The sequence below is a fragment of the Athene noctua genome, chromosome 1 (assembly GCF_965140245.1).
Source record: "Athene noctua chromosome 1, bAthNoc1.hap1.1, whole genome shotgun sequence".
NCBI classification, from domain to species: Eukaryota; Metazoa; Chordata; class Aves; order Strigiformes; family Strigidae; genus Athene; species Athene noctua.
Genome location: NC_134037.1, coordinates 224,092,881 through 224,106,505, shown reverse-complemented (window position 1 = coordinate 224,106,505; position 13,625 = coordinate 224,092,881). Strand labels below are relative to the sequence as shown.

At 34.9% G+C, this 13,625-nt stretch overlaps 1 protein-coding gene across 3 annotated transcripts in view; it reads right to left on the bottom strand.

Moving 5' to 3' along the window:
- PCDH9 (protocadherin 9) overlaps window positions 1–13,625 on the bottom strand; it is a 710,780-nt gene that overhangs the window by 265,057 nt on the left and 432,098 nt on the right. The window contains exon 7 of one of the 3 annotated variants that reach the window (XM_074931165.1): window positions 13,168–13,177. The exons of the other annotated variants lie outside the window; for them this stretch is intronic. Within the exon in view, the coding sequence (XP_074787266.1) occupies window positions 13,168–13,177 (10 nt within the window). The remainder of the gene's footprint in view (window positions 1–13,167; window positions 13,178–13,625) is intronic. 3 annotated transcript variants of the gene reach the window in all.

The following is a 13,625-nucleotide window of genomic DNA, read 5'->3' as shown; positions in this document are numbered from 1 at the left end:
ATCTAAACTAAACTTCCTTGTGAAGTCCCCATGGCAGTTCTTATTTAAGGATCCTACTTGCATCACAGGATAATCCATTCTCCATGCCCATCTTGATATCTTACCCACAGAACAAAGATAATAGACATAGATAAGGTTTCCATCAATCTCTCAGGGTAAACTAAGAATGAAAAAAAAAAAAAAAAGCAATTCATACTGCATCTTCATACCATGCTACCCATATAAATAGTTGGAGCAGTTAGGCATTTACTTGTTTTTCCCCCTAAGATAACAATGTTGGTATTGATTTCAGAATGTAAATTGTTATACCAGACAATCATTTTATTTCTTCTGCTCAATTTCACAGTACTAAAATTTCATTGAAATCAGTAAATTACACTGTAGTATATTAAAAGGAAGCATAAATTTAATCACCTATTATATCTCTTTTGCTACTTAGGCTGCAGAGAACTGACCTTTTCTTCTGGGTGAAAAATATTATCAGTTACAGTCTGCCCAGTGACCGGGGAGGAAATGACTGCTTGATGGTCCCAAGCACATTTAAACATAGGGAAAAAACAGCCTCATGGTTGGGGAGTTATTTTAGTTTTGCAGAGACAGTGAATGAAGAAAGACTCATAGTCAGATCCTATGGTTTCAATTATCTTTTGAGTTTCTTTGTTCATGTAGTGATGTTCCTTCATTTTATTTCATGAAACTATAGACTTCATGCCATAAATCCTGCCTGGGTTTTGTTGGAATTTTTTTTTTTTTTTTTTTTAAACTGGATACTCTAAAGAATGACAAACCCTTAACCAATGATACTAAATACAGGACCACAACATATTTTATTTTAAGTTTTGCCTTCCTAATACCCAATTAGAAGGCAAATAGTCCTTTTTTCTAATAAGCGTTGTTATCCATCTACAATCATCTTGACTGCAAGTAAATTTGACCTAACAGAAAAGCTGAGTGTTACAGTTTAAACTAGTCTAAATCAGAGTACTACCTTGTTCAACTTGGGAGTCCGGTAAAATACTATTAAGTTTTCAGCATTTTCAGTCTTAGCCCCCGTCCTCTTGAATTAATTGTCTGAGACTCAGGAAATCAGTTCTAAGTCTACAATTATGCAAATTAACATCTCAGATGCATGGAAAGGCAAGTGGGGAGAAGACATGGAAACTGCTGTACATAATAAAACATAAAAAAAAAAAAAAATAGCCAGGCATGCTACCAGTAGACATCTAAGCTAATGTTTAGAGACATTATTCACCAAAATGGCTAGACATTAGTAAACCACAGTTTGCTACATTTATTAGATATTTCTTACCAGAAACTCTGTGGAAAATAACGCTGAGAAAGGATCAATTTAAAATGTAATAACTTTGCAGATACCTATTAAAAATTAGTGTTGTATCTAGTATAGTTTTCTAAACACATCTGTAGTTAATGGAGAAAGAGAGGCAGCTCTAGTGAACATTCATGCCATCCTAAAAACGTGCAAGATTGTAAAATAACAGTAAAATGCCTTTGTGAGGTGTATGTACTCGATAATTGATTACAGATGACTAAGTAAACTTAGGACATGTATTAGAAGACAACACAGATTAATTCCTTTGACAACCCTATTATACTCCTTGACTCCTTGTTGCTATACTCCTATGACTAAAGTTAACTTACCAGTAAGAAAAGAGATCTTGTACTGTGTTCATAACTATTTAGGCACCTGACTTTAGACATTCAACACTTGACATTTTAGCTGCCATTAGGTATTTAGGGTACAAGAACCTGAAGAAACAGATCTCACTGACTTATCTGTTTCTCTGGCACATTATATAAGAGATTATTTGTATTACAAGAAGGAAAGAAACTCACATATAAACAATATAGTTGTAATAGAATTATATTTTATGTGATCTTTAGTAATTTAAATACTTCCGTGATCTTCAGTTTATTTGTTTAGCTTGATTTTGGTGATGAGCTCCTTCTAGCAAGACAGATAATGCATGTTACAAGTGCACTCAATTGAAGAAGCGTTGCAGAAGCGCTAGAGCAGTTAAAACAACAAGCAGCATAACTTCTCTACACTCTGAGAAGTTTTACATTAGTAAAAGCATGTGTTGATCAATAATGTATATGAACTCCTAAAATGTAGAAGCAGCTGTTGCTGAGATTTTACAAGTTTAATTATAATAATAAATTTGCCCTGATTTACATTCTGTAAAACTCATCTGGCTTCAGTAATGTGAACAGGGTAATAAAGTTTCTGGGACTTTCATCTATAAATTACATTTTTAAATGTGAGAAGAAACAATTGAGAATATTTCCCATTTGAGGAACGTACATTATCTGGAGACTGATTATAAAAATAACCCTATTATTGTCATATATTAAAATATTGGCTGATATATTAATATTGTTAAATTATGTTTATAATATTTAATGAGTTACAGAAGTATTGCCTCAACTAAGGTTTGTTAATTGTGTTGAGTAAACTGATACATGTGGCATCATGTCAATAATCATTCTTGATACTGCATCTTATTGTTGAAGCTGCTAATTACTGTTACAGAAATGCTGTGTATTTATGCTTTCACCACTGTCAGTCAATACAGCAGATATGCCGAGTTATGCAGTACCAAGACATAGGAAACTTTCCAGTGATCTTCATGAAAAAGAAAGATGTGATAAAAACCCCTTTAGTATTCTGTTCCAATAGCATTTTTAGTACCGCACATAACCTTGGAAATCAAGCAGGCCACGGCTCTTATGAAAAGGTAGCAATTTTTGTCTGAGGTGATGCAACCCTTGCCCTGTATTAGAACTAACCTCAGGATTTGAATATTTCATTTTCAATTGTGTATATAATAATAAGAAAAACATACTTCAAAACCCACAGTTTTAGCAGCTGTCCACTAGGAAGCTTTGTATAATATCACCAAAACCCACAGTTTTAGCAGCTGTCCACTAGGAAGCTTTGTATAATATCACAGGGCTTTAAAGGTAGTCAGATCAACACTGTTTTAAAAGAAAAAAAAAAAAAAAGAAAAAGAAAAAAAGAAACTTTGAAGTCCTTTAAACAATCACACTCTAAAACAACCAGTCCTCATAGTGACATCATGATGTCAGTCTTCACTTTTATTTATGTGAGTTTGAGGAAATGTAGTTAAGAAGATCATATTACTCCTCACTAAAGCAAGAATTAATATTATGCAGAAAAAACCTGAATTCTCAAAAAGATCCTAAGGATATCCTGCATTAGAATGGGGGCAGGAGGAGGGCAAGGAAGGAGGCTCCCAGTTTAGGGATGCTGTAGGGAGAATAGTACATTAAAACATTGCCTCCTGAACTAGTACTACCATGTGTAACAGCTATCTGTCACTGACAGCTCACTGGTTTACAATTAATTCTGAGTTAGCAGTCATGTCTTCTCCTACAAGCATGGAAAACAGCAGCAGCATTGCCCTTTGAGGATAAGACCTTTTATATTGTATGATTCTAGAAAGCAGCTGTACATCCATTAACACAATGGACACTATAGCTGTCACATTAGATAAATGGATCCACACTAGAAACACTGAAAGTGGACATGATTGTCAAGGATAATACAGTTAAGTTGGTGCATCCTGGATAAGATGCAATTTCTATAATATTTTAATTCTGAAACTAATAGTATTATCCCAATTGATTGCACACACTATAAGTTAATTAAAACACCGCTGTTAAAACATATCTGCATCTCTACTAGAAAAGGAACTAGACAATAATATACTTGCACCATAAAAACCTCATTTTGTTACTTGGGACAGGATGTCCTTAAGAACTGCTTTCCTAAGAGCAGATTACTAAATTTATTTTGCTTTTTTTTTTTTTTTTTTTCTTATTGAACTCCCAAAGCTTTGGAGTTTTCATTTTGCATATGCAAACACATGCTACAGAAAATGAAAAAAACAAACAAACAAACAAACAGACAAAACCACCATCTTTTCACTTAAGATTCTTCAGAGAACAATACATATTACAAATACTGACTGCAAATTCTCCCTCCACCACATATAACATATATGTACATCTTCCTGGTAATATTTTATGTTGTCAAAGATTGGAAAACTAAATCCACAGAGAATGTTAGGACTTTCACTGGCTGAATGGGGTTTTTGTTTTGATAATGCTCTTTCATTCCCTTGCCATGTTGAATAATGGGGCAAACCTCTGCTACATGAAATTACAGACCCAAATAAGATGTAAAATGAAGAGTAAGCATATTAAGGTGTTTCCACACAGAGACTTCCAGAAAAAATGTAAAATATGGTTCATCAGCTTAGCCAGTAGGAAATCTAAAACCTAATTTATTAAGAAACAAGAGGCAGAAAAAAAGAGGACAAAATAAGGTCTTTTTGCATGGAAATCTGGTACACAGAGAAGACAATGGTACTACTGTACTATCAAAATAGCAGATACTCTCAAAGATATCTTACTGTGAGAGTAACTAGTTAGAAATATATTTTCTACTGGCCTCCAGTAGAGTCAAATGAGAGCTGACAAGAATAACGATTATTATCAGACTTCATCCAATTTTCAGTATTTTCCAGAAATTACATATGGCATGCTCTTGACACATCAAAAGTTATAGGGAAAACAAGAAGTCTGACTATCATCTGGATAGTTTTAGAAAATGCTGCTAATGCCATGGGTCCCTTTGGAATAAGCTGAAAGATACGTCTGGTAGTCCATGTTCATGTTCTGGTGTTGATAATCTAACCTAATTTGTGCAAGCTGCATTTAATGTTAGCAAAGTGAACTCACACTGCTGAATTTCTTTCAGTGGTCTAAAAGAATAACTTCGCTGAAGTCACTGAAGTTACATCAAGTGATGCTAATAAGCATCTACTTCTGCTAATAACACCTATTGGAAACAGATTCACTAAGCCACATATTCAAAACTACAGACCTTCATTCGATCTTGACCTGTGACTTCTCCAACATTATCTGTCTGCAAAACCAGAGAAAGCAGGACATTGGACAGTTACTTTGAACAGAAACCACTTAATGATTGGTGTGTATTTTTTTCAAGTTTACATACTAGTAAGTTTCTCATTTCACACAATTTGTTGGATGCCATCACCTTTGATCTGAATGTTTAAAACTGATGGACTTATTTGTGCACTTTCCACCTAGAGCACAAGACCATATCTATTAATACAGATAGCCAAATACTGCTGACTTTTGAGCCCAACATTTACTAACATTTCAAGGGTAATTTATATGTACTTTGCAAATGCTAGCTTTTCATTAGGCAAACTGACAAGCACAAACCTTGCTTCACAATTATTTTTTTTTAATGCAGCAATATTTATTTAAATAAAACCTGAAAAACACAGTCACATAGGAATGAAATTGCACTTCACAGAAACATTGCAAAGCTATACGCACATGGCCCATGTGTCTTTGTTTTCCAGAGTATTAAAAAATAAGTCCAAAATGTTTATGAGTATTGCTGTTATGTCATGATACATTCTTCATTATATTACTAAGAAGTCAGGTCACATTTCTGAGTAAGAATTCAGCATTAGAACAATTATTAAATAAATTATATCTATTTATGGGCAAATTGAAGTGAGTTGCATTATTGCCTTTATATCAATTTCTCACATAGCAGTAGATCAGGATCCTTTCTGATATGTACTACTATGACAGATGGAAGAAAATGCATGGTAGTACTTTGAGATTTAAGGTATTATCACACAGTAAAATACATCACAGAGCTCAGTGCCTGTGGAAGCCACCTTATCTCAGTCTTCACAGGTTGACAAGGCATGTAAAGAATGCATCCAAACCCCCTGGTTTGATCTGTATTGTTGACAGATCACAGATATGGAAGTCTGAGATATTTCCACAGGAACTGCAACTAGGGTGATAACTAGTCAAAAATGGCAGATAACCACACCTACTTCAGCAAAGATCCGAAGATGGAAAGTTACATTAAAGTTACTGGGTAATATAAAAAAAAAAAAAAAAAGCAGTGAAAAGAGCAGGCAAAACAGCTTCAAGGCTGAGTAAAATCTCTAAAATAGAGACTTTAATACTGTTCACTCAATTTTGAATTTCATTTGTAGAAAGAGTAAACATGGCTCTAACCTAGAACCTAGCAAAGTCACTGGAAAGTTTTCTGCGGATATCAATGGCATTAGGATTGTTTTATCAACATTTTCACTGTAACTAAAGCTAATAAAACCCTAAATTTTTCTTGTCATCTGACAGTCATTGTTTTGAATGTTTCCGACTTTATCAGACTTTTTAACCTAAATTATGTTACTCACAGATAACTTCTGTACTGAAGACACTCATCATACATAATCTACTTTTTTGCCTTGTAGTGTTGGATTTTCTTTTCTAGTGTATGCTAATAAGTGTTCTTTGGATACAAAAATTTAAATCTGATTATGGCTTCTTAAACAAGCTTTAAGTATATTAAATAATCATTTAGGTTTGACATTAAGTGTTTTGTGTGTCAGTCTTCTTTAACTATAACTATAATAACTATAATAACATCTATAATAACTATATGTGAAGCATGCCCTTAACTTGTGATGGGCAAAAAACCTAGTCAAAAATTATGCAGCAGTCAAAGTGAGATCAGCATTTCAGTATGAAATGACAGGCATGTTTCATTAAAGGCCAAATCCTGCAGTTATTCTTCAGAAGGTAACGGAGGCCTTGCACTGCAGTAAGGATTGCTGATTTCACAGACAGGTGATTACTCCATTAATACCTCCATTATGCAAAGATGGACTGGCCAAACTACTAAAAGTGTGAAGAATGCATCACATTTGGACAGACCAGTCCTCACATATATGCAGGTTATAAAATAGCCATAGAAGTCCCACTCAACATAGATGTATTCCCTTTGCTCCTTAAAAGAGTACACACATTGCACTGAGGCAGAGTGACAACAGCTGTAACAATGTGCTGGAGGAAAGCAGCAGGTAGGCTAAACAGATCAGTCATTTTGGTATCAGGCATTGCTCTGGAAGTATTCCTGGAATTGGGGAAAAAAGCAGGCAAAACTACATTTGGATAAGTGCTTATCACAAAATTATCTTTTCCCATGGGAACAGTCATATATAGTATGTCTTGTAACTAGTTTTATTGAAAGGAATACAATCAAAATGATTAAATAATTAATCCTGTATCTAATGCAAACAAGAGCCTAAAACATGTACATATAACAAAGAAATGCCTTGTGTGTACTTTGAAATAGACCAGAGGCTTTGCTCTGTAGATACAAGGCTATTTATCATTATTTCTTAGGAAAACACGTAGTTCAAAATCTCTAGAACTGAAACTAGAAACCCTCTGGACAATGTATTTTGAATAGCATTCCTAATAACAACAGTAAAAGTAACAAAAATAATCCAACATCAAACTGTATGTAGTTAACTTCATAATGAGGAAGCCAAATGTTTCCACACTGAGAAAAAATTGATATGGTACATGCCCTCGGTTGACAGATGGAAGGAAAAGAAAGACAGATGTGCTCTAATTTTTTGATTTTTTTTTTTTTCCCCTACAAGATGACTATCAGGCATAGATAAAACTGCTTACTCAATAACCCTGGCTACAGATACTTACCAAAGCAATAATGCCAAATATCCTTTAGGACTTTGCCCACTAGTATCATCTGAAATTATCTTCATTAACAAGCAAAATGACTAACAGCTGGCACTTTCCTTAGAAATGGTAAAACACCAACCAGATCCAGTTTGTGTAGCCCTTGTAGAGGGCACCATCTGGGAAGCTAGCCTGAATCTTAACAATTAAAATCAGGGGCCAGGTCAGACAAGTAGCTTCTTAAAGAATTCATGATACTGAGTTTCTAAGCAAAACTGAAAATGACAGAGAAGCTAACATGTGAGAGGATATAAGTAGTCATTTTCACCCAGGGGACAGAGGGTGATCATGTGATTTAAGTACAGGACATGGAGTTAGAAGACTCACTCTGTGACAGATTTCATGTGTAGTAAAATATAAGTCACTGTAATCAATAGAAAGTTTCCAATTAAACTCCAAATCAGGTACCTGGGATCTATTGTCAAAGTACTGATAACCTCCTGACGATGGCCAGCTGCTGTCAGCTACCAGCGATATGAAACACTCAACATTTTTGCTTGTTGATAAGTAGGAATGATCATTGCCTTTTTCCATCTAGGCATGATGCTTATGAATGCTAACATGACATTCGCAGATGAATTTAAGATGCTCAGATGGAAAATGCTATCCAAAGAATAAATAATTTATTATTTTTAATATTTTATTATTTTATAATTTGAGGTAGAAGAAATATGTCTATAATCACCATTTACTTGATTATAAAAGGCTTAACACTGAGCAGGGGAAGGGTGGAAGAGAAAACAGAAGAGTGGCATTGTTGAGAAGAAATATTCAAATAACATGGTAAAGAATGCTGCTCCCTCACAAAATTTACAATCTGATTGAAGACTGGATGAAGTAAAGACCACAAGAGAGCCATGGGGAAATAACAAATGTAGAAGTAACAGCTCCATGTGATTACTATGGTTAGCTATGTGTCCTGCTTGATGGATCTAAATCATTATGCTTTCTAGTTGTTTCTGGGGATATATTTTCCTTCTTAAAAAAAAATAAAAATACAAATCTTTGCCTTTGCTTCTTTTCTTAAAATATTGCCGTTTTCTTTAACATCCAAATTTCACTCCTATGGTGACTTCTACTTCAAGATATTCCTCCTCATGCTTTGATTTTTAAAACAATAACAAATAGAAATTACATTTACTCCTCCCTTCAGACATTTCCTTGTAAAATCCAGTAGTCATCTACCTGCAAACAGCTACAGCATCTTTTGGAAAATAAACATAAGAAGACCCATTATCAAGTAATGGTGAGAACAGGATATTCTGCATAAACACTCCTATTAAATGGTTGTGAAAATACCTAAATAGAAGTTTTCCAATAATTACAGGAGCTGTTTTAATCTTAGAAGAGGTCATTAGTCTGCAATACCACTTAGCTGTGTTTTCAGGCTATACTTTATTGCCACTTTAAATATAGTTTTAACTAAGATTTCTTCAAATATACAAGCATCATTACTAAAGTGATATGACACCATACATGAGTAGTCCAAGTGAAACCATAGAACTACTAATTTCTGGAAAATTATGAATATTTATCCACAATATATGATATGGACATTTCTCTGGGATAATATCCAAATATTGCTTATATAAAGGTGTGAATCTCCTCCAGATCAGCAACTCAGAAAAGGCTTTACTCAATCCTGTTTTCTAAGTTCAAATAGGACAAATGAGTGTGTTGTGCCAGCCTCCAGTATAAATACTTCAAACAGCACCAATGACAATTTTCACTGGTATCTAGCACAAAGACCCTGTATGTTTACTCGTGATTGTGTTTAATTTCATATTGAGATGATTAATCAGAGTAAATGTCTTTATTTTCTGCTGTTTTAACTTCAAGAAATGATCTCTTCTGGTTTTATCCTATTATAAGGATCGTTTCAAAAATGGGAAACAATTAACACTGGGTTTAATGCGTGAATGCCATAGAGCTGAAGTAATTGCACTCAAGGTCTGCTAACTTTTTAATCAGGCATTTGGTTGCAAGCTGCTCACGATTGATTCTGAGAAAAGAACTAACACAATCTAGGCAGCAAAAGCAGGTGTGCCAAAAAAGCAGACATGTTGGCAAAACCAGTGAAAGAGTCTAGAGGGTAAAAGAAGCAAAAACTAATGGAAAATTCTTCTTAAAAGACTTTTGCTTGGGATCCAGTCATAGCTGAGTGAAATTAATTGAGGCAAATGAGCATAGAGAGAGTTTTTTGACCAAAATAATTAAGAAATATGAACAGCAAAACCACAAAAGCTCAGCCTAGAGAAGATTTGCCAGTCAGAATCTTAGTGAGCAGAATTAATTAGATTGGGGAGTTGAAATTTTCACATGCATTTTGCTACATAAATAAATAAGAAATACCATGAGAGGTTTCTGGAATTACAATTAGAACACTTACTGTTCTCAGCATTTATGCTTTGTTTGGGGAAAAAGAACAGATCCATTTTTATTTCTATTCATTAAAAATATTTTTTCTTCTCTCTAATAAATCTATTCTCCATGATTAAGGGAGTCCTGAATTCAAAAGCGCTTATACAGCATAGCACTTGATGCCTTTATATGTGTTGATGAAGACTGTGGCTACACACACACGTCTATAGAGTCACAATTATGCCAAAGTAACAAGTGTGTTCACTTGCAAAAACATAAGCTAAATGAAAATTTCATGCTTACATCACTTTTTAAGTCAAAATACTCCTCCTTGTTTCATATACAGTACTATACACTATACACATATACGCTACAGTAAACTCCTTTCAGGATGGGCCTCAAGGAAAATTTGATTAGGTTTACATGCTTGCATACCATCTTCAAGGTCTGTGGGGTTTGTTTTGTGTTTTTTTTTTTAATTTATTCAATATCTTTATCATCTATGTACATAATTTCAATGATTTTGGCACACTTCTATACAAAATGCTTAGTTTATATAACCTTATATAGCAGTTCTGCATCAGGATCTTGACCAAACTCCCCAAAACTTCTAGATCAGAAATAGAAAACCCTATTGACAAAAAGGTCCTGACCCTAGTTAATGCAAATCAAGAACGAATCTCACTTATGAACCAGTAAGCACCATCCATCTTGGAAAAAAAAGCAAACTAGATAATAGGTAATGCAAGAGGTTTGTAAGGTTTATTTCAGAGATACCTCCGAAAACCTTGTAAAAATGAGATTTTTTAAAAGTCTGACAAGAAACAGGGTTGAGCTGAAACCCAGGCATTTCTAAAACAAAAATATTTTGCAAAATCCTAATCCTTCTGTCTAGTAACTATTTCCCTGAAAATTCCAGAAACAGGTTTCCTATCTTTTAGGCACACCTTGGTGAAGAAATGACTAATAAGTCAGCTTCCGTGCTTTGTTAATTATAAGACAAAGTAGGCAATGATGACTTAGAAACAGACTAATACATTGTGTTAAAAGTAAGGGTATCCAAACATTCTTACACCCTTGCCATTCATGTCTTTTTGGTTTTGTTTTGTTTGGGTTTTTTTTTCAGATGAGTGAATTCTACTACGTACAAGAAGTATTAATTAGCTTGGATAGAGAGTTGCAGTATACAGATTCACACATCAAAACACATGGATCCAACAGTGTCACTTCGAATTCTTTTAGAGCTGGCTGAGTACAGAAGTGGTAGGATATCAGAATCTTTAATCATTGCCCTATTTGCTTTAATCAATAGCATCATCTATTCTCAAACTATTTACCAACACTTGAAAACAGCAAGTTGCAGCAGCTTGGGCACCAGCAGAGCGAAACAGCAAGGATAGCTTCTAACTAAAGCAGATGACTCAAGATGTCTAAAAGTTTTTCTCTCTTCCAATGCCTAAATGGCAGTGATTTTGAAAAGCAATACCAGTTCAATTGCCACTATCTTGCCTTGGGATAAGTATGGAAGAATACTCACATATTTGTGAATCTGCCAACACTCCAATGACAGCTTTGTCTCTTTCACCTTCTTTCTAACAGCTATCACTCAGTCACTCTACTGTCTGTCATCTGTAGGTGAAGGGTTTTACAGAGATGAAAGACAGTGGTCTGGCACAGGGCCACTCACACTCTCTCACAAAAAGACCCTTAATCATAAGGGACTTTCACATTTCTCTGATCTGGGAGTAATTCAGGATTGATGCCAGAAGGAAGAAGAACAAAGGAACGAGCATTTGAAAATTCCCTCAGTGGCTTAATAATACTGCTGAGATGACTTTTGCCAGATTAAACAGGCATGCTCCTTTAGACCCTAAATATTGCTCTGAAACTAATTCCCCAAGCATTGTCCAGAGTTTAACAGGGGTTGGGATATCGACAATCAAACTTTGAAGTAATTCTTCAAATTCCAGTGGAGTTGGCTGCAGAGACAGCTAGAATATTCAAGTCTTTCCAGGCCAAGGAGAGAGAGGGCAGTTTGGTTTCTCTGCAATTGTTGTCTTTAAGGGACTTGGACAAAGCAATTCCAACACAACAACTTATTTCTAAAATGCTTTAAAGTAAAGGATAGGTATGGGGGGTAGTGAACTAGCTGATATTTTTTAATGGTGCCTACATTCAGCACAGCACTCTGACACTTTAGGAGAACACTACAGGAGCTGCAATACATTAGTGAAGCCTGACAGAGTAAAGATCTTCCTTCACTTGCCATTTTGTTTTGAAGTGACAAGAAAGCCACAGGCAATAGAGGATTTCAAGATGAGGATTCTATCTGATACTCACATAAAGCATCGCTGTATGCAACCCTTTATGTGATATCAACAATACAAACCATAACTGTGTATGGGAAAAAAAAAAAATATAAAAATCTTAGAATATTTTGAACATGGCTAATGCTTTAACTTCCTACATGCCAATATTCACCTACATAAGTCCTCTGAGACACACTCAAATGTTAAAAGAGCCCATTTGCCTATCTATGTTCATTCAGTGGAACACTCAGCAGGATCACTTTCTTGTGATGTTTCTAGTACTTGGGTTAATTTCATTACGCTCTGTGAGATATTCATCATAAAGAAATATCAGGATATCAAAATGCAATGTAATACTTAATTCCAGTCCACTTATATGGGTGAATCAAATTAATGTCAACCTGGAAATTTGTTCTGAGTTATTAGTGAATATATTCACTCCTTATATTCACTCCTTCCAGGCCCTTATCAGCTTCTGCAGAATCTAAGCTTTTTAAAAAATTCTGAAAAGAAGTCTCAAAACTATAAACTGAATGAAGGCAATGCAGTGCTTGCTTTCTCAATCAGCAGACAGACAGCTGGAGTGCCGCTGCTGTAACCCAAAGATTTGACAGGCTACAGCAGAGTTAAAACTGATAAGAGCCTTTTGTCATATTTTCCTGCTGCTATTCAAAACTCTCTGAGCAGTAGGAGACTGACGAGAAGGAGGTTAATTTTGCTCTTGAGCAGTTTAGACTATAGAAGACTGAAGAAAGTAAACAGTATAGGACTGCTTCCTTCCTGTAAATTGTAGCCCACATGATTTGGGGAAGATGAATTAGCAAGGCAGCTACTTTTTCAACCAGACTTCATAATGTCTTTAAATGTAGTTTGTTTTCTTTTAATTGCTTTATTTCTCTCCTTTAAACAGTAAAAATCCAGGAAAACAATCCTGAATGTCATTTTTAATGCACTAATTGTTCCAGAATATAGTAATTTATGGAGAAACAACACATTATTTTGTCTTTTGGAGCAAGATGTAAGAAGCAATAGTTAGACTATCATGGGGACATGATCTAGATCTCTGCAGAGGATGGCAAGGCATGTACATTGTGACCAGGGAAGTAGCAAGGAAGCTGTGTCTAGAAATAAAAACATAACAGGAATGATGACTGAAATGGACAGAAAGAGAATGACTGCAGTTAGGGAAGCAGTCTGAAACTTGTAGGTAGGAGAGAAGAATGAAATGAAAGGCAGCACAGAGACACTGGGTAAGACCAAGGCTGTATGACACGCCAAGGACAAAGTAAGAATAGATATCAATTC